Source organism: Octopus bimaculoides, chromosome 5 (assembly GCF_046866305.1).
Source record: "Octopus bimaculoides isolate indiv1 chromosome 5, ASM4686630v1, whole genome shotgun sequence".
Taxonomy (NCBI): domain Eukaryota; kingdom Metazoa; phylum Mollusca; class Cephalopoda; order Octopoda; family Octopodidae; genus Octopus; species Octopus bimaculoides.
The window spans coordinates 97,050,349-97,075,021 of record NC_142932.1 but is presented as its reverse complement, the minus strand read 5'-3'; the positions used below and the strand labels follow the sequence as shown (position 1 = coordinate 97,075,021).

At 35.9% G+C, this 24,673-nt stretch overlaps 1 protein-coding gene across 5 annotated transcripts in view; it reads right to left on the bottom strand.

Annotated features, from left to right (window-relative positions):
• The window catches only part of LOC106882712 (protein sel-1 homolog 1), a 56,021-nt gene that overhangs the window by 24,051 nt on the left and 7,297 nt on the right, over nucleotides 1-24,673 (bottom strand). Inside the window, exons 1-8 of one of the 5 annotated variants that reach the window (XM_089352725.1) lie at nucleotides 16,415-18,527; nucleotides 13,394-13,639; nucleotides 13,011-13,211; nucleotides 10,402-10,764; nucleotides 7,531-7,680; nucleotides 4,169-4,232; nucleotides 2,454-2,616; nucleotides 834-887 (exon numbers count right to left, since the gene is read on the bottom strand). In XM_089352725.1, coding sequence (XP_089208851.1) covers nucleotides 834-887; nucleotides 2,454-2,616; nucleotides 4,169-4,232; nucleotides 7,531-7,680; nucleotides 10,402-10,764; nucleotides 13,011-13,185 — 969 coding nt within the window. In that variant the 5' untranslated portion in view covers nucleotides 13,186-13,211; nucleotides 13,394-13,639; nucleotides 16,415-18,527. Of the gene's footprint in view, nucleotides 1-833; nucleotides 888-2,453; nucleotides 2,617-4,168; nucleotides 4,233-7,530; nucleotides 7,681-10,389; nucleotides 10,765-13,010; nucleotides 13,212-13,393; nucleotides 13,640-16,414; nucleotides 18,528-24,673 lie in introns of those variants that run through there. The other 4 variants (XM_014933476.3, XM_089352724.1, XM_014933475.3 and 1 more) reach the window with 4 other exon arrangements.

Here is a 24,673-nt window from a genome sequence, read left to right as displayed (position 1 = left end):
TGCTAAATAACGATTTTGACTTCCATTCCCAAACACCTATGTTCTTTTAGTTATCTTTTAACTCAACAAGAATTTATAGAGGAAACAACAACAAGGATAGAATTGTACATATGCATAAAAATGCAAAGAAAAGAAGTTTAAATCAAAAGGAAGAACAAAATTTTCAGAAGTGAATTCTTTAATGTCTCTTTCTCATATTTCTTTCTTGAGATTTTTTATGTGACAGGTGTTGAAACAGATATTGCTGTATTTAGTAAATGCCATTATTCTAATGAAAAATCATACACAGAATATGTATTTCATGTCTTTACCAATCAATTAATAAAGAAGTAAACTACAACCAGTGTGTGGTGCTTCTACTGGTATAGTAACCCTCCCCAAAAAACAACAAATTTTGTAATTACTATGTCTGCAAAGACGAAGGGATGGCCATAGTTGGAGTGTCACTAAAACAATATAAAGAGACAAAATATCTAGAGTGTTGGTTCTCTGTCCATACATCTGACTTACACAGCTGCCATTTCTAGGTTTGAAGCTACAAACAATAACAAATGTGCTGATAAATATGTATGCCCAGGATTCAAAATGTTCATTGACTCATTATACAGTCGGTACTACACTGAAGCATCAACAAAAGAGTTTGATTCCTAATAAGCACTCACTCTTTACCGGCTTTATACATCCATACAAGTACAACGCTTAATATTTCTAATTCAACCTTAGTTTACTCATCAATAAAAAAAGAAAGAAAATTTTAATTATTTTCAGATTTTTATTCTAAAATTTAGAATGTATGTAATGATCACTACAATAAAGCAACATAGTACACATACCCTAGCTTGACTGGAATTCACAGACATGCCAATACTGAACAACAAACCAAGACCCTGAAAATTAATAAGAAAAAAATCAATATATTAGATAAAATACAAAGATAATTTTAAAGTGAAATGATTCCAAAACTTGTATCAATTTTTAGCTTTCTTATGGTTTTCTGCAAATTAGGTGACATGAGGCTAATTGAGACAAAAGTGCTCAATTTCAGTTTCTGTCTTATTCTGTGTATAATGCATTATACCTATACCTAAATGTCATTTGAATATACCTACCTCAACAAATTTTGTATTTAATCCTGAATTTCCTTTTTTTTTTTTTTCTAATGTTCCAACTGTCACTCTTAACTTGCTCTTACTCTGATGATGAATTTCTTCTAATTCTCATTACTCTAAAATTATCTTGAGAACTGACATGTTCATTTCTGATATTAGAAAGGGCATCTAGCTGCAGGAACCATGCCAAAACAGACTATGGAGCCCGATACAGTTCCCAGCCTTACTAGTTCCTGTCAAACCTTCCAACCAATGCCAGCATGGAAAATGGAAGTTAAATGATGATGATGGTTCTCACATGAGAAAGTGTTGTAAATAAGAAAAGTATTTGAAAGACTCATTTCTTTTTGGGTTAAAATTTATATTTCTCAGACAGAATTGTATTATTTAATAATATAGTTTGATTAAGAGAACTCGCTGAGTTACTGTAATAACATCGAAAGGGGTAAAATACATTTTGACATCTCAAATAGTTTTATTCAGAAAGAAATATAAAATAGATATTTTATCACCTATTAAATCAAAAGATGACTGTTTTCTGTGAAAGTATCAAAAGTCTATCAGAGATAATATAACTTGATTATTTGAAAGAATTTTTATCAATTATGTTAAAATGCTTAATGTTCTTTGTAGCAAACACATATTTTACTTTAATTCTAATTGATTTTTCAGCCTATTTTAAGGAAAGTTATAACAGCAAAGGAACGCCAATGAGGAAAGCAACGAAATCTTCCTCAAATCACATCCCACTGACTTAAAATATTTCTATTGGAATATACTGCCTTTGTTTTAAATAATTCTGAAAATAATGAAGAAATTTAGTAACATAACTATCATTATTTAGCTGGTGTTTGGAGTGTAAAATTAACATGAAATTTTGATAGAAAGTCTTTAGATCATTTTAACCCTTTAACATTTAAACCAGCCATATCCAGCCCAAATATTAAACCAGTTTTTATGCTCAAACTGATCATACTCTACAGTATCATACTAAAAATAAACAAGCACATCACTGAAATCTCAGTGCAAAAAGATAATGCGTGAATAATTCAAAACAGCAAGAATAAATAAGCATTACATTAGACAGAATAATCTGAATGTTAAAGGGTTAGACAGAAAGTTTGTAACATAGAACCAAAGGTGGCCTCAGTTGGGTTGATATCAAAGGAGTTACATAGTTAAGTTTGATAGTTTCTCTATGAAAACACTGTGTATGGCCTTAACCATACAAAATAGCTAAGATATTCTTAAATATTAAGATAAACAATATAACAATGATGAGAGTGACTATTAAAAGATAAAAAAAAATTAACAAATTGTTACATTAAAATACATTTTACTTACAAGTTGACCTCGGGCAGACCCTCTATTGGACAAATCTTCAAAAATTTCTTTGGCTTTTGTAAAATTCTGATTACAATGATCACCAAAGAAGTGCCCAAAACCTATGTATTCAAGTGCTTTTGTATGGTTCAGTTGAGCAGCAGCTTTGAAAAAGACATAGGCTCTACAATAAATTACAAAAAAGACACAGGTTCTACAACAAAATTACAAAAAAGTCAAAATAATAATTCTTTTTAAAAAATATCAATTGAATAAGTCATAAAACAACCTTTTCCAAAAAATAAGGAAACATAATTCCACCTTTTTATCATGCAGTACAAGATAAAATTAAAAGCTAGGGACTGTAAGATTTTTTTTTTTTTTGCATTATTATTATGTTTTGGCAGATCTACCAGATCTAAAAGTAATGTAGATAAGTCATCATCATCACCATCATTTAACATTTGTTTTCTATGCTGGCATGAGTTGGACAGTTTAACAGGAGCTGACAAGGCCAGGAGCCACATCAGGTTCCAATGTTTTGGCATGGTTTCTACAGCTGTATGCCCTTCCTAATGCCAACCATTTACAGAGAGTACTGGGTGCTTTTTATGTGGCACTATTACCAGTGCTTAAACGTTCAAAATATTTAAAAATTCTAGTTGTCAAATTTTTTTGTTTTAATTCTAATATTGAACAGGATTAGGTTTTGTAGTAGATGACTGGTAACAGTGGATAACTATTATTATCATCGAAGTTTAAAGAATGGTTATTGTCTTTATTTTTGAATTTCATTTAAATACTTATCTTTCATATTTGATAGTTGACTTTGTGAAATAAGAGTGACATAAGAAAACCTAAAAATGTCTATCCCCTATGAATTTTATGTATATTTAAAAAAATGTTTGACTACATACAATATTTACCATACGAAATTATTTATTTTGTGCTAAATTGTGTGATTAGTACATTTGCTACTTAACTAATTGTAATGAAAAAGTTACTGACAATGTCAACTATAAAATACTTAAATTAAATTTAAAATTTATTGAAAATAGTAGCTAGACTAAATATACTATAGCATGACTTTTCAATAAAACTACTGCCATTACCACTTTGATGCCTCTTTATTTTTGTTTAGAATTTCTCTGAATTCTCAACAGATTCAACTCTAAGAACTAAGCCATCAACATATAAAAATTCCAACTACAGCTGATGTTGAACTCCTCTGTAATGGCCTGAAGAACAATAATAATGAGAAGGGATCTCAGAACCAAGACCTGATGGATATCCATCTACACTAAATTATTCAACGTACTTATTGCCAACTCTTACCTTACTGACTGCATGGCTTGCATGACCCTCACATGCAATTAATCTACACCCAGTTTCCTTAGTTCCAGAGTGTGGAACTCCCATCAAAAGCCTTTTTCAGATTGATGACTGCTAAGAATTGTGGCTTACTCTTAATTAAGAATGTCTCTTGTAGTTCTCTCGACCATGTCTCACTCACATTTTCTATATTTATGGCATGGTTTCTATGCCCTTCCTAACACCAATCACTTTTCAGAAAAGAACTACTAAATGAAAATATGACATATAGGAAAAGATATTACATGTTAATGTGTGTTAACATGTATATGTTAACACACGTACATGTCACAACCTGTTTAGAAATCACTAAAAACTAATATCTTAAAAAAACAACTACTCATAACATATTTATAAATACCTACGCTCTATAATTCTTATGGTAAGTATTGTTAATCAAGACTTCTCCTTGTTCATAAAGTTCATTAGCTGAAAGACAAAAATACAGCTGTTAATGACATTGAGATGTTACACAAGAAAGTGTATGTAAAGAAAAACAAGTGGAAGTTCTTTCTTCTCTAGACATGTATATAGACCAGCAAATAATTTATAGTTAGCAGCAAATAAATCTATATATAATAATTAGCAATGTGCTTTTATTTACTATCATGCTGAAACAATAGTGTAGAACTCGGACTTCAAAGGACATATAGATAGTGAGTGAGTAACTGTTGAAATAAAATGAAAGTGAGTGGAAGGATGAGGTATTCATCTGTCATGCTTGCCTGGAATAACAAATAGAGAAAGAGTAACAGTGGATAGGAGTAAGAGGAGGACTGGCAGCTGTAGACTAATTTATAGGATTCCGACAGGATGAGTTATTACACACACAGAATCATTTACCATCAACCTTCCATGCTGGCATGAATTAAAAGGATCATCATGCTCCAAGTCAGTTCTTATTCAAAGTTACTGCCCTATTAACCCTTTAGCATTCAAATTACTCTGTCAAATGTAATGCTCATTAATTCACATTATTTTGAATTAATCATGCATTATCTCAAAGGTTCAAGATTTCAGTGATGTGATTGCATTATTCTTAGACTGACACTGTAAGGTAAGTGGGAAAGGCTGGATCTGGCCAGTTTGAACATAAAACAAGTAGAATATTTTGACGAGATATAACCAGTTTAAATGCTAAAGGGTTACACAGGTTCGAGAATTGTCTTATTCATACATTCTATATTTATGGCTGGATTTCTATGCTCTTCCTGACATCATTCCCTTTACAGAGTGTACTGGATGTATTTTACCATGATACCAGCACCAGTAAGTTTGCCTCTAGCTCCAGAAAGCTAAGAATCTTCACTACTCTATAGCATCTCCATTCATCCAAGGCAACATGCGAGAGAGAGAGAGAGAGAGAGAGAGAGAGAGAAAGAGAGAGAAGATGAGTGAAGAGAAGGGGTATGAAAGGAGTATGAAGTAGGAGGTAACAAAAGCAAGACAGTAATGGCAAGGTATGAGGGAAATGAGATAGTCATGGCCCATGGCTTCCTAGGTCTCATTTCACAGATTCAACCCACTATGAGTGACCTAAACTTCTTTATACCCCCATACATATGCATTATATACCCATACCAATGCAATTTTCACTATTGTACACTACATATGATCCCTACTGAATCCAATCTTTCTCTTAACTCATTTATGTTCCTTCATGTACACTAATATTATACATCCATGGAGCATTCACTTTCTTTCTTTATAGATTTTGCAAATAAATTCACTGCATTCAGAGCCCATATCTTGTTACTATGCAATATCACAGCTCATACACAAACATCATCTGCCCCTCAGCAGAGGCAACAAACTTTTCTTACTCTAACTACAATACTTTTGTAACACTTACCTCTATTGCTAATTAAGGTGCCTATGTAACAAATGCTATCATCTTTAGGGAACTGTCCAAGTATTTGAGATAATCTATTTCACATGCTTGTGTCAGACCACTTATGTTACTGGTTGGATGTAGTCCAGGACAACCTACCGCAAGGTCAGGTCACTGATAACTAAACCAGCTCCCTCATAGGCTTATCTAGTGAGAAGGGTTGCTACAAACCCAGCAGAACAAGAACAATACCTATCAAAAAGAGATAAATTTAACATAGGATCTATATCTAGCATTAGCACAGGGACTTAGAAATTCCAGGTTAATGTTCAGTATGCTGTAAAACAATTGAGAGTGGGGTACTCTTTAGCATTTAAAGCATGTCCCTAAGAGAAAGCACTACTGTGTGCAATTACACCAGTGGATAGGCAGTCTGGGCTCAGCATCCAGATTAGGAAGAGGACAACTCTGAACATAAGTGAGGCTTAGGAGTACTTGCAAAAAGGTAAAGTCTATGAGAGTCAACCTGACAGTAAATCAGGCCAGAAAAGGATTCAAGCCCAACTGACTCTATCAAAGAGAGAGCATGATGATGCAACAAGTGGAATGAGAGTTGGATCTGAAACCCCCTAACTCTCAGCCATAAGAATGAGAATATTCATTTATTTCACACGTGTTCTGCTATATATATACTGCATACAAAGTTAACCATGTCTGTTAGTTTGCCTGTGATCCCACTATGCTTTTTGTGTGTCCATAGTTTACAATGGGTACACCATATAAAGTTTCTAATGTTTCCTTTTCTGCATTACAAGTAAAGCCTTTTCCCTGATGGCAGCGGAATCTTAAGACATAGGTTTGCTCCACTGAGTTAACATGGGGTGATATGGCATATATTCATGTCAATGAAAATAAAGTGTAGATTGAATAATACATGAGTGGCTGTGTGGTAAGTAGCTTGCTTACCAACCACATGGTTCCCGGTTCAGTCCCACTGCGTGGCACCTTGGGCAAGTGTCTTCTACTATAGCCTCGGGCCGACCAAAGCCTTGTGAGAGGATTTGGTAGACGGAAACTGAAAGAAGCCCGTCATATATATGTATATATATATATGTATATATATATATGTATGTATGTGTATATGTTTGTGTGTCTGTGTTTGTCCACCCAACATTGCTTGACAACCGATGCTGGTGTGTTACATCCCCGTAACTTAGCGGTTCGGCAAAAGAGACCGATAGAATAAGTACTAGGCTTACAAAGAATAAGTCCTGGGGTGCTCCAGCATGGCCACAGTCAAATGACTGAAACAAGTAAAAGAGTAAACCGAAACAAGGAAAAAAATTTTTAAATCAAGGAAGGAACATAACTAAACAAGCTGACATTGTCATTGTTTTGAGAAAGAGCATCTATGTGGTCACTTATTCTATTAGAAATAGTAGTCACACATCCCTCAAATCATCTTTGCACATGTGTGTGTATGTATATACAGATATAAATAGATATATAGATATACACACACACACAGATACATCAAAACTTCAGCATCTACTCACATCCACTGAAATAAACTGGAGGTTAATCAATAAGTAAAGTTGTTTAGCAAGAATGTTTCCAAGTGGTTGCTCAAAATATGAGAAATACTACCTACAATAGATACAGGTATGGTTCAGATATGTGTGATGACTGAGTGACTGCAGGGTATCTGCAGTGATTACAGAAGAAGGTTCAGGTATAGAAGATAATGGAAGCACAGAACATAAACTGAATTAAATAAAACAAGCAGAAAATGTTAAACTGGTTCAAACATAATGTAAATTCAAATTAGCAATTCCATTATTTCTAGTAGAAAGGGAAGAGCTGTCACTTATGGTTTAGTGTAAAAAAAAAAGTAACCTTTTATTTCCAGCGGAGTAAGTTCAGCTTCCTTCATTTCCTCCCCTTTAGAATTCACGGCATCAGCTGTGTGATCTGTATCAGGAAAATTAGCTGAATCAACATCTGAATTGAGATCTGCTATATTTAAAGCTTCATTGGACGGTTCATCTAAACAAAAAAAAAATTAAAATAAATAAAAAAAATTTTAAATGATAAAAATAAAAATAAAATTAGTTTGATTTGATTTGCTTTGCTTTGGATTAATGGTGATTCCTAATTGACCATTCTAATTTCAGAGTCTAATTTGTTTAATCATTTTAATATCAATTTGCATGAGACTCTCATAAGAAAGCTAGTATATGATTGTCTGTGTGATCCTGCAAGCTCATACAAGGATGGCTTGGCTATGACTGGAGTCCCTTTGATAGTGGATTGGCTTGATCAGGATTGACCTAGAGCTGAAGAAGAATACATACTCAGGTGCATTTAAAATCCACTGTCATGTAGATTCAATCTGCAAAACATCTGCTCCCTATCAAGTATCCAAGAAGAGAGTTTCATCCCAACAATTTGGATCTTACTGTAATGACTGCCCTAGAAAACTGCAAGTCCTAAGAGAGTCAAAACTAGCTTGTAAAATATCTTACTGATGTTATACAGCAGTAGTTAGAGCCTGAAACATGATAAATAAAGGAATTTAGACACTATAAACAAACCCATCAGTCTACTTTAAACTCACCCACACATCCAATCAAACTATAAGCACCTTTAGCAAAATTATGGAGACACATAGTTCCTCAACCATTCTCTGAATAAACCTTACAAGCATGCAATATGAGCTTTAATCCACATCACATCGAAAAAAAAATGTCTATTCTGAAAGTTGCAGTGAAAGCAATTCATCTAAAAAACAGTAGCTCTGAATAAAAATTGGCACAGAGGAGACAAAGGTTTTGCAAGCTGAATAAAATCTGAGACAGTGTAAAAGGGACATTTCAGTCCTGTGAAAGAGACTCTCTTGCACTGGTGGCACAATGAAATGCATTCAGTCCATGCTATAAATTCTATCCAACCTGTAACAAGAAGAAAAAAAATAAGCACACTAAAAACATGTGCTAAAAGAAAACCCATCCAACCCATGTAAGCATGGGAAAATGAACATAAAATGATCAAAACGTGGGTTCAAAAATAGATTTTCAGCCCAAACTTTTATATTGACTTAACACAAAACAAAATAGTTATGGGACAATTTGAAATCCTGCAAAACTGTAATTAAAAAGATTTGTTTTACTTTCAACGTTTCTTATTACAAATTATAGATATACTCTTTTACTTGTTTCAGTCATTTTTTACTGTGGCCATGCTGGAGCACCGCCTTTAGTCGAGAAAATCGACCCCAGGACTTATTCTTTGTAAGCCTAGTACTTATTCTATCGGTCTCTTTTTGCCGAACCGCTAAGTTACGGGGACGTAAACACACCAGCATCGGTTGTCAAGCGATGTTGGGGGGGACAAACACAGACACACAAACACACACATATATATATATATACATATATACGATGGGCTTCTTTCAGTTTCCATCTACCAAATCCACTCACAAGGCTTTGGTCGGCCCGAGGCTATAATAGAAGACACTTGCCCAAGGTGCCACACAGTGGGACTGAACCCGGAACCATGTGGTTGGTAAGCAAGCTACTTACCAGACAGCCACTCCTGCACCTATGATATATTTATTTTTAAAATATATATTAGATTTGAAACTTGAAATCAATTTGCCAGGAAGAAGATGCTATAAATACTTATTTTGATTAATCAAAATTTGCAAACAAAGTTGAAAATTGTTTTATGCAAAACAATGAAATTTTTAAGTGCCTCAATCAGAAACTGATTTAACTAAAGTTTTTCATTATCATATTTCTATTGAAATCCACTGCCTTTGTTTCAGTTAATTTTGAAAATAATGAAGAATTTAGGAAAATAATTATCACTATTAAGCTGGAGTTTAGAACACAAATTAACATAAAATTTTGATGGAAGGTTTAATTTAGATCACTTTAAAACACAAAGTTTGTATCATAGAATCAGAGACAGTTTTATGTGGACTAATAACAAAAGGGTTAAGCAAATCATTCTCTAAGACAAATTTTAATCCTTTGCTAAAATTCTTCTTTTTTAGATTATTACAGTGAATGTGATTAACCCAACAGAAATATCAACTTATATACAATTGATTTAGAAAGAATCACCCAAAATTCATAAACATAAGAGTTCATAAATATCATCATCATCATTTAATGCTGGCAGGAGTTGGACGGTTTGACAGGAGTTGACCAAGTAGAAGACTACACCAGACTACTGTATCTGTTTTGGCATGGATTTTGCAGTTAGATGCTCTTCCTAACACCAACCACCCTGCAGAGTGGACTGAGTGCTTTTTTATGTGGCACCAGTACAGGCAAGATCAGTTTTGGCATGGTTTCTACAGCTGGATGCCCTTCCAAATGCCAATTACTTCACAGTGTGGACTGGATACTTTTTATGTGACACCAGCACTGGAAGGGTCACCAAGTAACTTGCAAGACAGGGAATTTTGAGAGGGGAGGGGGAATTGGAGGAGGTGCTCTTGTGTCAGATGATGGAACATTAGAGTGTGACAGAGAGACAGAAACGAGTGTCTTGCTAAAGAGGAGGTACATGGTTATCTAGCAGCGAGAGAGAGCTTTTTATCAATAAATGTATATTTGTGATTTACCCAAGACTTCAGAACTTCTCCCTAACCAAGCACATTATTTTTAAAGTATAATTTATATAAACTTTCTTTTCATATATGATGGCACAAAACAACAGACATCCAACAAAAATAAAAAAAAGAACCTTCTATATTACGTGAAATTTCATTGGTATCTTGATTTTGTTGATTAACTACAGTTTCATGCAGTGTTTCAGAGTCTGGATTGAACTCAGAACGAAATTCTTGGTTATCTAAGGGAAGTTGGGAATCTTGAAAGATTTCAAATTCTTTATGAACAGCTGTGTTCTGGTGGTCTGATATTTCTTGTTGATCTGGTTCTTGTTGATCTAAATCTTTTTGGCCTAATGAGTTCTGATGAGCAATAATATCTTCATAGTCTTTTGTATTTTGAGGGTTATTATGACTATTATGAGAATCTTGTTCATGAATTGTATTTAAATTAGCTTCTTTATCTTCAAAAAATGTATTTTGTTCAAATTTTTGGTTTTGTTTTTCACCTAAGAAAATATAAAACCCATAAAAAATACATTAAATAGATTTTTAAAACAAATGTAATTTCATAATGTTGGAACATCATTAAATCTAACTTGTTATAATCAATAAGCATTTAGTATTTAATCTTTCATCACTTAAATTTATTGATTTAACAAACCAGGATTTCAATGTTTATGGCTTTTGTTAACTGAATCCCAGTAACTTTACTGCTATTTATTTTGAGGACTGTAGAGAAATGACATGCAAAGTTAATCACCACATATAACTGAAACATTTAGATCTATAATATAAATAAATATATTAAGACACTTATATCAATACTCAATCTTGGCTATCTTCACTATGTATTATCAGATCATCATTATTTACTATCCCTTGTCCATGCTGGCATGAGTTGGATGGTTTGACCAGGGCTGATAAGCTAAGAGGCTGCACCAGACTCCAGTCTGATTTAGCATGGTTTCTATGACTGGATGCCCTTCTTAATGCCAACCGTTAATATAAAACAAAATATAACTAGTCACTAAACATGAATAAAATTATTTAAAAATAAAATTCAACATCTATGTTAGACAATTATGAATTTATATCTTCGTATCAACAAAAAGAAAATTGTAATATGACTATGTAAAAAGCAAAATATTTTCATCAACTACTGCCACTTCCATGCCAAAGAACTTTTCTTTGCCATAGACTACAAGGATGCATAGAGTGGATACCCAACGGTACTTTCATAGGGTTAAGTGGATGAGAGATAAATGTTTCACTGGATAGGATGCTGGAATGTTACAAATAACTTTTTCTATACAATGAATTGAACTTCAAGTCAACAAACTACAGTGTTGCCACTCCTTACAATAACAAGCCACACGATCTAGGACACCTACTTAAAGCTAAATGAACACTTATTTTGAGTATGAGATGCTTTTATCACAAATGTGCTAATAACAATGGCATTATCTGTTGAATTCCCTGGCAGTTAACTACAACCACATCAAATTAGCCATTCATGTTCTTTTAGAACACTTGACAAGAATGCCAAATACTAGGGTAATATATAAGTGTTCTCATCATGAACCGACGTTTGTTTCTCCATTCTGATCCTGGGTTGATTGATTTTCAAAGGAAATCTTTTTTCATGTGTTGCAATCCGAATTCTTACCAACTGTTTTTAACATAGCTCAATGAAGTAGAATCCTATTTTACATACAGTAGTCCTTGCTAACTTTTACAATACATGTGTAAACAATCTAAGTTCATGTTACACATAGAAATAAATGATACATTTCTCATCACTGCAAGTAATGTCTGCACTGCTCATCCGGAAGTTTCTTATCACTGTTGCAGTGTGTCACTGCGTCCATCATGAGTGCTTCTACAACTGACTATGCCTATGCATTTGAAATCCTGAACCTCAGTCGGATTGGTAAATACCAATTACTTGCACTGAGTATACAGCATTGATTTCATATCATATTTATATATTTCTACATATTAGCAAAACCACTTCTCAGATGATGCTAAGATTTTGTACTCTCAGTTACCCAGTACAAACCGTCTATTCATATAACAAAAAATGTTTTTTTACAAAATGTTTTAATACATTTGTTCAATTCATATTAGAATATACCTCTCAAGTTTGGTCCCCATGTTTTAAGAGAAATATTCATATAATCCAATGTATCCAAAGACAGTTTGCTTCCAGAATTTCTGAAGTAAAATAAGAGTCACACCTATTTTGATTGTTTGACAACTAAATCAGGATATGTTAGATTCAGCTGTAAAATTAAAGCAGACCTTTTCATGGTCTACATGATTGTATATGGTCATATCAACTAAGGGAATGAAATTAATTCAAGAATATAATTATTTAAACAATTGAAAAAATCACTTTTTCCTTTGATCACTGAAAATTTGGAATGCTTTGGAATTTATTGTCATTTAACTTCAACATTTTATAAAATTCTTATTGAGTTGGTCTTCTTTGGAGCAAATGAGGTGGGGTGTTTCCATTACATGGATTGTCTTTGACTCAAAGTGTGCAAGTGTGTGAAGGGTTTCTGCAGAGGTTTCTAGCTACCAAATTCCACCCACACATTATTGGTTGATTAGAGGGCACTTGGCCAAGATACTGTGCAGTGGAATCAAAATACAATGTATGATGATGATGTAGTCTTTAAATAATTTTTTCACTTGGTAATTTTTTTTTTTTTAAATAATGAATTAAAATTTAACAGATTCTACTTGCCTTCATCTACTTCTGGTTTAACGTTTTCTGAATTCTTAGATTCTGCAGGAGTGTGTAACTGTTCATCTTGATGAAGATGTCTATGTGCATTATCTGCACAAACAATAATTTCACAAAGCACAATATATAAAACTGTGCCAAGGAAACACTTGAAACGTAAACTGGTTTTTAACATTGTATCAGCTGGGAAAATCAGGAACTCTAAAGAAAAATAGATATAAAATTTATATACAATATATTAAAAATATATATATATATATGTTAATGTTATAATTATTTGCCAGATTCAATAGAATCAAGGTATTTTAATAACAAAGGCACCAAGGTAGAGTCAAGGACAGCATACTCATATATCAACAGTGTGTACAGACTCATGTACTTACTAGAGCATATAGGAATTTGTCCTTCCAGTCACACATACATCCACAAGTATTGACCAAGTACACTCAATGTATACGTAAAATCACATGAGTATATTCCAGCATGCAGTCCGTGGTCCACTGTAGGCTCAAGATCCAATGCAGGGAAGGTTCCAAGTGTGGTGTAATATAAATGAAAATGCAAATGGGCTGAGGTTCTCTACAGCTGTTTCAGATGCATTTTTTATTGATGAGCAAATCAATTACAACCTGTAAAAAAACGTTTTCTTTGGTGACTTATAATTAAAATCAAATTTAATATTTAGGATTTTTCACACAAAGAGTATAGAATGCACATTAACCTTCACATCTCAGTGCTGGCCGAAAGAGAAATGTTAAAATTAATTTTAATTCACCTGAAAAAAATGTTTTTTACATGATGTATATATTATATCTATATATATTTTAGACATCAGTGTAAAAGAAACAGTCATATCCACATGCAATTCTCTTTACACACAGAAGTTTTATCGACTAAATAGCCAAGCAGTTACCTTAAACTTAGACAGATGAATCATTTGTAAGCACAGAATACATACAAAATATTAGCTTAAGAATAGTATCTAATCCCCAGAAAACAAATTGGTTTCATTCCTTTCTTTATTGATGAACTAATCTAACACCATTTACTGTGCTTGTTCCAGAATCCTTTATTGAATCACACTCCATATTAATCCTTTAGCATTCAGATTACTCTGTCAAATGTAATACTTATTTATTCACACTGTTTTGAATTAATCATACATCATCTTTGAGCTTTGAGATCTCAACGATGTGATTGTTTAATTTTAGAGTGACCTTATTGGTTAGGTGTGAGAGGTTGGATCTGACCAGTTTGAACATAAAACAGGCAGAATATTTGAGCTAGATATGGCCAGTATAAATGCAAAAGAGTTAATAGAGTATGAAATATCATTTAAAAGCCTACAGAATTGATTATGTATTTTGCTTGCTATGAATATTGTGTTATTTAATTTTGCCAGGTGGTATTCTCAGTTTACCCTTAAGTGTTATTGTTTGCTTGAGATATAAATCTATCTTGCTTTGGTTTATTGTTTCTTCTACACTAATACCAAACTGTGCAGCAGTTACAGGAGACATTATTGTGTTTGCCTCACAAAGCAGATGGCCTAAGAAGTTTTCCTGAGTTAAAGATTGTTCAATGACTCAAAAGCATGTTGCTTAAAAATGCTATAATAGAACCCTTATTCAATAAATCATGACCATATTTTAATGTTTGTTTTTCCATGCTCGCATAGTTCAAATGGAATTTGCTAAGGCAGGCTTTTCTTGCCTGGATGCCCTTCCTGTTGATAACCTTCAACTGCTTTCAAGCAAGGTATTATTTCTCCATGGACAGATATGTTTTACATGGAAACTGGAAACAAAAACGCTTGTATAATAGTGATACTCATTCACAATTGATCACCATATTTGATAATTACAACCTTTTTTATGACCTTATCTATATAGGTTTTCAAGAGTTTTAGCCTCAATACATCAACCAATTTGATAAACAGTCACATTATCTCATTCCTAACATGTTCAATTGCTCTCCAAAAGATAGCACAAGTTGTCATAATTCCATATAGAAAACATGCCCATCTGATAAGACCCAGGAACTTCTTAAAGACTTTTATTAATTAGTTACCTTAGCTTCACTTCACTAATAGTTTAATGTATATTGCTAATGGTCTTGTCTCAAAATAGCTTGAATTGATACTTCCTTTGAGAAGAATGTACACCTTAAAATTTTTCAATATCTCAAATTGACCTGTAGCTTCAATCATAAATTACTGTTAAATTATTGACATTCAAGTCCATACTAGCATGATATTGTGGGTTTTTTTAATGAACAGCAACCAAAATATTCACACCCTCAATTCTCTTATCAATTTCCATTAATGTGTCTAATTTTCCAAAAATTTTAAAGACTGATCCACCAATTTGTTTTGAATCACACTTTCTTAATTTTGGTTTATTTAAATTTACCGAAAATTTCTGAGGTATGTTAAAGTTGACTACAAATTCACAATAGCCACCCCTGCATATCTCTCACAGCCATCTCTGACAATGCACATTCCCTTACTCCCTCTCACCCCACATATCATCTACTTAATTTCTTATCAACCTACAGGTTTATCATACTGCTGCTCTCCACCCCCACCACCATATACTGACATTTATCATCCACTATATTCACCCCATCTCTCGTGATCTGTCAATTTCCTCTCACACTTAGGAATTTACCCACCCATCCTTCCCATTCCTTCTCTGTATTCTCTCTTATACTCACCTTTTTATACCTTGTAAGTACTCTGACACCTTTTTACCACCATATTTATCTTCCTTCTACTTACTCCCACTTTTATGTAATGCTGGGAAGTGATGTTTCTCCTCCATAGCAAGACACCTGAACCTGCTCCTTATAGCCTTACAACATCTGGCATAAAGCCATCTCCCTCTCTACTATCTCCTCCTTCCTAAGCCACACTTATTCTTTCACCTTACCCCCACCACTCCTATTTGCTACAGACCACACCTTAACCCTTGTTCCACTTATTACATTTAGCTCTACACCCCTCTCTAAGAATCTACTACCATCCTCTCTCATTCTGATGAACTAACTTATCCATCCACTCTTCCTTATTCTTTGTCCACATTCCCTATATTTACATTCTTGTATCTTGAAAGTACGCTCCGCTCCGATACCTCATCACCTACCATCATTACCCTCATTCCATCTAACCTGCACCCACCCTTATGTAATGCAGGCTAGCCATGTATCTCTTCTATAGCAAAACACTGGTGTTATCCAGAAAAGACATTCCCTTGCTGTTGCCACACTCTGAACAGTCTCCTTTGTGCTTGTAGATTGTGACAATATTGAAGAGTTTTCACTTGTCAGGTATAGTCTTCCCCTGCCAACAGAAGAAACAAAGAGTGAAGATGGTATGTGAGGCCCACCATACTTGTAAATCTCACCTGGGATCCCATCATCACTGGGAGACTTCTTGCTTTTGAGACTGCAGATGGCCAATTAGACTTCATCAAGTGTTGATGGGGTTGTCAAATTCTATTAAGACAGGAAAATTTGGAATCTCTTCAACTGCCATGGAGTCTGTGGGGCTGATCCAATTCAGAAGTTCTTGAAAATGTTTGGTCCACCTATGAAGTATTGCACCTTTCTCTTTCAATAAGGTGCCTTTAGATGATCTCACTGGATCAGTCACCTCTCTGCACGGGCTGAAGATTCTCTTAATCAAGTCAGGGAATTCATGTTTTGTTCTCGTTTGCAAAACATTGAATTTCTTCCACCTTTCAAAGCCACCAATTGTTTTGAACATTCCTGATGACACAAACATCCTTCCATTTTTGATGCAGGGCTACAGAGCCTGGGTTGGTTAGAACAGCATCATAGAGCTTGTTTTTCTCAGATAGGAAAGGTTGTATGATCTTGGCTGATTCATCAAACCAGTTGGGGTTTTGATGTATAGTTGTCCCAAGGGTTGTCTTGGCAGTGTCTTGTAGAACATTGCATCCCAGAGGCTGTTGATGTCCTCTTTGGTGAGTTCAGCAACTGGAAAACCCGGGTAAGGTAGGAGCTAATCTTGAATTCTGCATTGAAGCTGAGTACGTTTCTCAGAATTTGAGAGGGCAGCAATGTCAAGATAAGGAAAGGGCTGTGATTTTGGGATTGGAGGCCTCAGAGTCAGATGAAGGAGAGATCTGATTGTTCAGTGGTCTGTTCAAAATTTAGCATCCCTCAGACATCTTTATAATCCCTTTGTTGAACAATCACACAGTCAAGAAGGTACCAGGATTTGGATTGAGGATGCATCCAGAAAACCGAGGACTGTTGGGAGCTGGAAAACTGCGCTGGTAATGACTAGTCCATGTTGGGAGCAGAGAGAAGATGATGGCCACTGGCATTCATTTTCCCAACACCACTATGACCAATAACATCAGGCCAAATGAGATGACTTTGACCCTGGTATTGAAATCTTAGAGCAGAATGTTATCATTCTAGGGTATCCTTCAGGTGACGCTGTCCAGAGATATGCAGAACCTGCCCTTGGCTTTTTCAGGAAATGGATCAAAGTTTGTGCAAAGATTTGTTTCTAGTGATGAGAAAGGCAGGCAATCTTTTACCATTAGTCATCACTTATCCGGGACTGGTCCAGTGGCAAGGTGACTCAGGGTAACTGGGTTGGAGACAAGCTGCTGCGAGCTGTCACATCCACAGTATGTAGTGCGACCCCTTTACAGCTAGCCCATTTGGCTTTGTCCTTTGTGTAGCTAATAGCAGCACAAAACACACAACTTGCCGTCAAATGTCAAACAGACGAAGAGGGTGCATGACCTGGGCAGCAGCCAAATACTGGAGCAGACACTGTTCTGGGTCTGATGAAAGAAGATAAACCACAGCTTAGTCGACATGCTGGGACCCTAATAGGTGCTACTACTCCAGATCAGAGTAAACTTGGGAACAATAGTGGTTAAGAGGTGATTCCACACTCCTCAAAACACTGGAACTCTTATACCAGGGCCCCACAGCTGAGTGTAGAATTTGTAGTGAAAAAGTCTTCGTGACTGGGGAGAGGAGTTTTGGAAAATTCACACGAGTTGATTTTGTTTCCTAGTAACTTTCAGAAAAATAGGTATATTTTAATGAAATTTTCTATAATATACTTTTAAAAGTGTGTAGATTACGATTATGCAGGAATTTAATATATAAACAAAAATGGTGGAATCGTACACCTACATACCGATACACGTCACATATCTACAAAATGAAACTTGAAATTTCGAAAAAAATCGTGTCAGTATGTATGTGTACGTGTTCACCATTTTACTTTTGCTTATTAAATAACGATTTAATCATAATTTACACACTTTGAAAGGTATTTGTAGAAAATATCAGTAAAATTACCCATTTTACCAAAAGTTATGAGGAAACAAAACCAATGCCTGTGAATTTTCCGAAACTCCTCACTCTACCGTCGGATTTTTTTCCCACACAAAATTCCGGTATAATCTGAATCTACAGCATCTGAAGCGTATTTGTAGGAAACTGCATTGAAAAATATCCGTGTTTCTGGAAGTTACAAGATAACAAAGCCGGTGGTGGGCACACATGTGAAAGTATGCTAAAAGGAAAATGTTATGTTATGCGCACAAAGTATATGAAAAGAAAAAAATAAATATTAAATTGTAAATGCAATTACAGAAAGATAGGGGGATACAAAATAAAACGTGGAGTCTGTCTCTCCGCAAAAATGATTCATAAAACACAAAAAAGCTGTCCAAGGAAAAGGTTTAAAATCTGATACACTAATAGAAAAAAAAAATTTCTCTGTTAAAATACGATAGTTTGATCTCGTTTGGAATTACAGCACAATGTTTGTTTTGATTCTGAAGTGGATTTAATGAGTGTGGATAAGACAGTGATAAAGCTCTAGCAATAAGTATTGGCGTGAAATTATCGAATTTGGCGATCTTTCGATTAAAGTAGGAAGTCTATCAAAATTTCCAGTTGATTTGTTCGGCAATTTTCGTAAATAATTTTTATTTATTTACTCTTGTTTTCATGTCCAGTTTAAAGCCGACAATTGCTCTGAAGTCTGTAAGGGAGGTGAAAAGTGAAACACACGCCCCCCCCCCCCACACACACACACCAATTATCTTTCATATACACCTACATAAATATGGCGGAGGTCAAGATCACTTTGCGATTTTTTTTTTTTTTTACAGGAATACACTATATCGAGGGCGGAGATTCCGAATCTGCAAAAAAAATCTGCATTTCAAAATTTGAGTCCCCACCCCCCACCGCATAAATTTCTTACACCTTCACTTTTAAAAGAAAAATGGGGCGAAATACGTAGAAAAATACAGAGATTATGATTCTGAAAAAAAAAAAATTCTGTAAAAATAAATAAATAAACACCCCTCTGAAATTAAAGTGTTTTCTCTACTAATGTTTCATGACGAACATAACCCAACATGTGGTTGAGGATCTTTTGGAATTAAGGGAGGTATGTAAAAATTAGATTTTTTGCACACACAAACACAACAAAATGACATTTAAACAATTTTTTTTCTCTTTTGGTAATTCGTATTTAGAAAGTTGGTCCTCAGTTTGGCTGTTGTTTCTAACTTATCAGACTTCCGGTTGGGGCGAATTTAAATTTTGAAATGCAGATTCGGAATCTCCGCCCTCGATATAGTGTGTTCATGTAAAAATAAAACCCCAAAAAAATCCCAAATACATACAAAAAAGATGTATATATATTTATGTAAGTGCATACGAGTGTTTCACTATTCAACTCATGGACATGAAAATCAATGTGTGTGTGGGCCTGTGTTTCACTTTTCACTTCCCTCACCAACTTCAAGGGCAAATGTCGGCTTCAACCGGACATGAAAATAAAAATAAATAAAAATTCTTTACGGAAATTGCCTAACAAATCAACTGGGAATTTTGATAAACTTCCTACTTTAATCGAAAGATCGCCACGAGCTTAACTGTGTGATAACGTTTTTAAAACTCAGAGCTTCAATTGCATTAACAGTTATTGCTATTTTCGTTAAGCATCGGGTCGACTCTTAACGACAAAGATGCATGACAAATGTTTCATCCGTGACCATCACTTTTTTTTTTACTATAGTATATATAGTTTAAGGAAGATTTAGCTGCTATTTCGAGCAGGTCGAAGGACCACGTAAAGGCTGGCGTTAATCCTTCTATTTGATCCTTACTTTGGAACTTTGCTCTCTTGAACCTGGAATTACTGAACTTCTTGGTGTTGGCCTGTTAATTTACAAATTCAGGTATTTAATAACAGCAACGTCCATTCTTCAATTATTCAATGTCAACACACGATAAAGCTTATCTGTGGTACAATATTCGTTGTATTTCTCTCTCGCCATACATAAGGCCAAAACGAAAATTGGTGGCCCTTCACACTTGCACTCGAAGTGGTGACCGTCTGTTCCACTTATACATATAGGCATGTGAGTATGGTTAAGAAGCTTGCTTCATGACTATGTAATTTCTGGATCAGTCCCACAGCATTATATCTTGAGCAAGTGCTACAGTCATGGACTAACCAATGTTTTGTAAGTGGATTTGACAGAAACTGTATAAAGCCAATCACACACACACACACATTATATATATAAATTTTCTGGATTCGAAAGAATCGGGTATTTAAATAGTAAAAGCACCAAGGTAGAGTCAGGGATAGTGCACCTGTGTACCAACAATGTATACTAACATACGTACTTCTTTAAGTAGATACAAATTTACCCTTGCAGTTATGCATACTTCACAAGTAACTGAATACACGTGTCATCAAAGTCATACAGGGATACACTCACTGCACGTATTCCACTTCGACTATAGACATCAGATCCAAACGTATGGAAGGTTCCGAGTTAGGTGGAGAATAAATAACACAAATGGGTGCAGTTCACTACAGCTGTTTCAGACGTGTTCTTTATTGACGAACCAAAATTATTCAACCTGGCACTATATCCTGTTTTGTAAGAAGTTTTTATTGTTAATTCATATATGTATTCACCTGATGAAAACAGGGGGGGGGGTGCATGATGTAACACTTGTTTATCATTAAAGAATACGTCTCAAACAGCTGTAGTGAACTTGCAACCCATCTGTGTTATTATATATATATATATATATATTATATATATATATCATCATCATCATCATCATCGTTTAACGTCCGCTTTCCATGCTAGCATGGGTTGGACGATTTGACTGAGGACTGGTGAAACCGGATGGCAACACCAGGCTCCAGTCTGATTTGGCAGAGTTTCTACAGCTGGATGCCCTTCCTAACGCCAACCACTCAGAGAGTGTACCAACCATATAATTTGTAGAAATACATAAATCTAGGGGAGAAGCACACTCTAAGATGTAGAGCAGCTGAATCCGCAAGGTGACACTACAGCCGGAGGCCAATAGCCAAGGCTGAATGGAGACAATCGGTTACCTTAGTGGTTCTTTCGTGGCAGCATAGCCGAAGCTTGATGACTGATAGCGAAGGGAGATAATCACCTAGTGTTTACTTTTATAGAGGCATTTCCCTCTCCACATTTTGAAGGGGTCTTAGGCCAGTAGTGTTTGGGGTCTGAAGATACGCTGTAAGGCTAAACCCCTTATGAGTGAGAAGCCCAGGGCAACCCCATAAACCGGCCCCCATTACAATATATATATCCTAATTGACAGTACCTTGGTAGATAAAGCAATCAAGAGCATGAAGACAGGGAAAGCCCCCGGCCCTTCAGAAATCACTGCAGAGATGCTCAAAATATCTGGCAGTCGGCTAAAGCCTAGTCACATGTATAGTTAAGCAGGTGATACACGAATGAGTCATACCCAATAACTGGTGTAGCAGCACCATAGTCAACTGCTACAAAGGTAAAGGTGACGCTCTAGGCACAAACAATTACAGAAGTATCAAGTTGTTGGATCAGGTAATGAAGGTCACAGAGAGGCTCATAGCCCAACTAATCAGGGAGAGAGTCAGTTTAGATGAGATGCAGTTTGGGTTCATGCCAGGGAAAAGTATCCCTGATGCTATATTTCTGGTAAGACAGCTGCAGGAGAAATACCTAGCCAAAGATAAACCTCTGTACCTGGCTTTCGTTGACATGGAGAAAGCCTTTGACAAGGTCCCCCAATCCCTTATCTGGTGGTCCATGAGGAAACTAGGGATAGATGAATGGTTAGTGAGAGCTGTGTGAGCCATGTTCAGGGATGCTGTCAGTAAGTTGAGGGTTGGCAACGAGTACAGTGAAGAATTCCGGGTAGAGGTAGGGGTCCACCAAGGTTCAGTCCTCAGCCCCCTCCTATTTATCATAGTCCTCCAGGCAATAACACAGGAATTCAAGAGAGGATGCCCCTTAGAGCTCCTCTATGCTGATGACCTTGCTCTAATTACTGAGTCACTATCAGAACTCAAGGAGAAGTTTCAGGTATGGAAGCAAGGACTAGAATCGAAGGGCCATAGAGTCAACCTAGCTAAAACCAAAGTCCTAATAAGTAGAAAGGCAGACAAACCACAAACCCCTTCAGGTAGATGGCCCTGCTTGATCTGTAGAAAAGGCATAGGTAGAAACTCTATAAGATGTACCCAGTGTAAGCTATGGACACATAAGAGGTGCAGCAATATCAAAGGAAGGCTAACTAGCAAGATAGTTTTTGTATGTGGCAGTAGCTCAGGAGCAATAAACACTGAAAATGTGCAGAGAACAACTTCTGCCACATTCCAAGGAGAAAAACTAGAAGTAGTTGATAGCTTCCGCTATCTAGGTGACCAAGTCAGTAGCGGAGGAGGGTGCACTGAAAGTGTAGCTGCTAGAATAAGAATAGCCTGGGCAAAGTTCAGAGAGCTCTTACCTCTGCTGGTGACAAAGGGCCTCTCGCTCAGAGTAAAAGACAGACTGTATAACGCATGTGTACGAACAGCCATGCTACATAGCAGTGAAACATGGGCTGTGACTGTTGAGGACATGCGTAAGCTCACAAGGAATGAAGCCAGTATGCTCTGATGGATGTGTAATGTCAGTGTGAGAGAAAAGTATTGGACACTAAACTCAGCTTGCGAAGACCTGTTGGAGCAAGTGAGATCGAAACTGAACCAAATTTGATGACTGGCACCTGTGCCAGTGGAGCACTAACAGCACCATCCAAGCGGGATCACTGCCAGAGCAGTGGTCTCACTCTCATGCTGGTGGCACGTAAAAAGTACCATTTGAGCGTGATCGTTTCCAGCTTCACCTTACTGGCATTTGTGTACCGTTGGCATGTGAACAAAAGATGGGACTGACCCCTGTGCAGGTGGCACGTGAAATACACCATTTGAGTGTGGCCGCTGCCAGTACTGCCAGACTGGCTCTCGTGCTGGTGGCACGTAAAAAGCATCCACTACACTCTTGGAGTGGTTGGCGTTAGGAAGGGCATCCAGCTGTAGAAACTCTGTCAAATAAGATTGGAGTCTGGTGTAGCCATCCGGTTTGCCAGTCCCCAGTCAAATCGTCCAACCCATGCTAGCATGGAAGCGGACGTTAAATGATGATGATGATATATATACATATATATATGTATATATATATATATATATATATATATATATATATATATATATCATCATCATCATCATCATCGTTTAACGTCCGCTTTCCATGCTAGCATGGGTTGGACGATTTGACTGAGGACTGGTGAAACCGGATGGCAACACCAGGCTCCAGTCTGATTTGGCAGAGTTTCTACAGCTGGATGCCCTTCCTAACGCCAACCACTCAGAGAGTGTAGTGGGTGCTTTTATGTGTCACCCGCACAAGCCAGTCCAGGGGCACTGGCAACGATCTTGCTCGAAAATCCTACGGGAGCCAGTCAGGCGGTACTGGCAACGGCCACGCTCAAAATGGTGCATCTCATGTGCCACCCGCACAAGAACCAGTCCAGGGGCACTGGCAACGATCTTACTTGGCTTGCCGGGTCTTCTCACGCACAGCATAGATCCATTGGTGGTGAAAGATAGTGACAATATAAAAGTTAAGTTATTTGTCATAGAAAATTATATTATTTATGGATAGCCTTTTCTTTAGGAAGCAGATTTCAAAAATCAAATTCTTTTTTCTTGAGGATACACCGTTTCCAACTTTTTTTGGAAACAGTGTATCCTCAAGAAAAAAGAATTTGATTTTTGAAATCTGCTTCCTAAAGAAAAGGCTATCCATAAATAATATAATTTTCTATGACAAATAACTTAACTTTTATATTGTCACTATCTTTCACCACCAATGGATCTATAGATATTTACCAAATTCTTTGACATTCACTCTCTTTGTACACATATTAACCTCATCTTCTAATGTCAACTATTACGCACAAATCCTGTTTTTTTGATTGGATGAAATTGATCAAACTTTAAACCTCTGTAACATTTTTCTGGAATACATGAATCACAAACTTGGACTCAGCATGAAAAGTACATCAATATACCAAATTTGAGAATTTTCACTTAATTTTACAATTTCAAAATCTGTGACAACAGAAAAGATCTTTCTCTTTTCTCTCTCTCTCTCTCTCTCTCTCTCTCTCCCTTTCATTTTTCACTTTTCTCACGATAAATTTTCCCTCTCTACACACATTTTTACCACACTCTTGCTCACTCCCTATAAAAGTATATCGCTCATGCTGAGTTTGTGTGT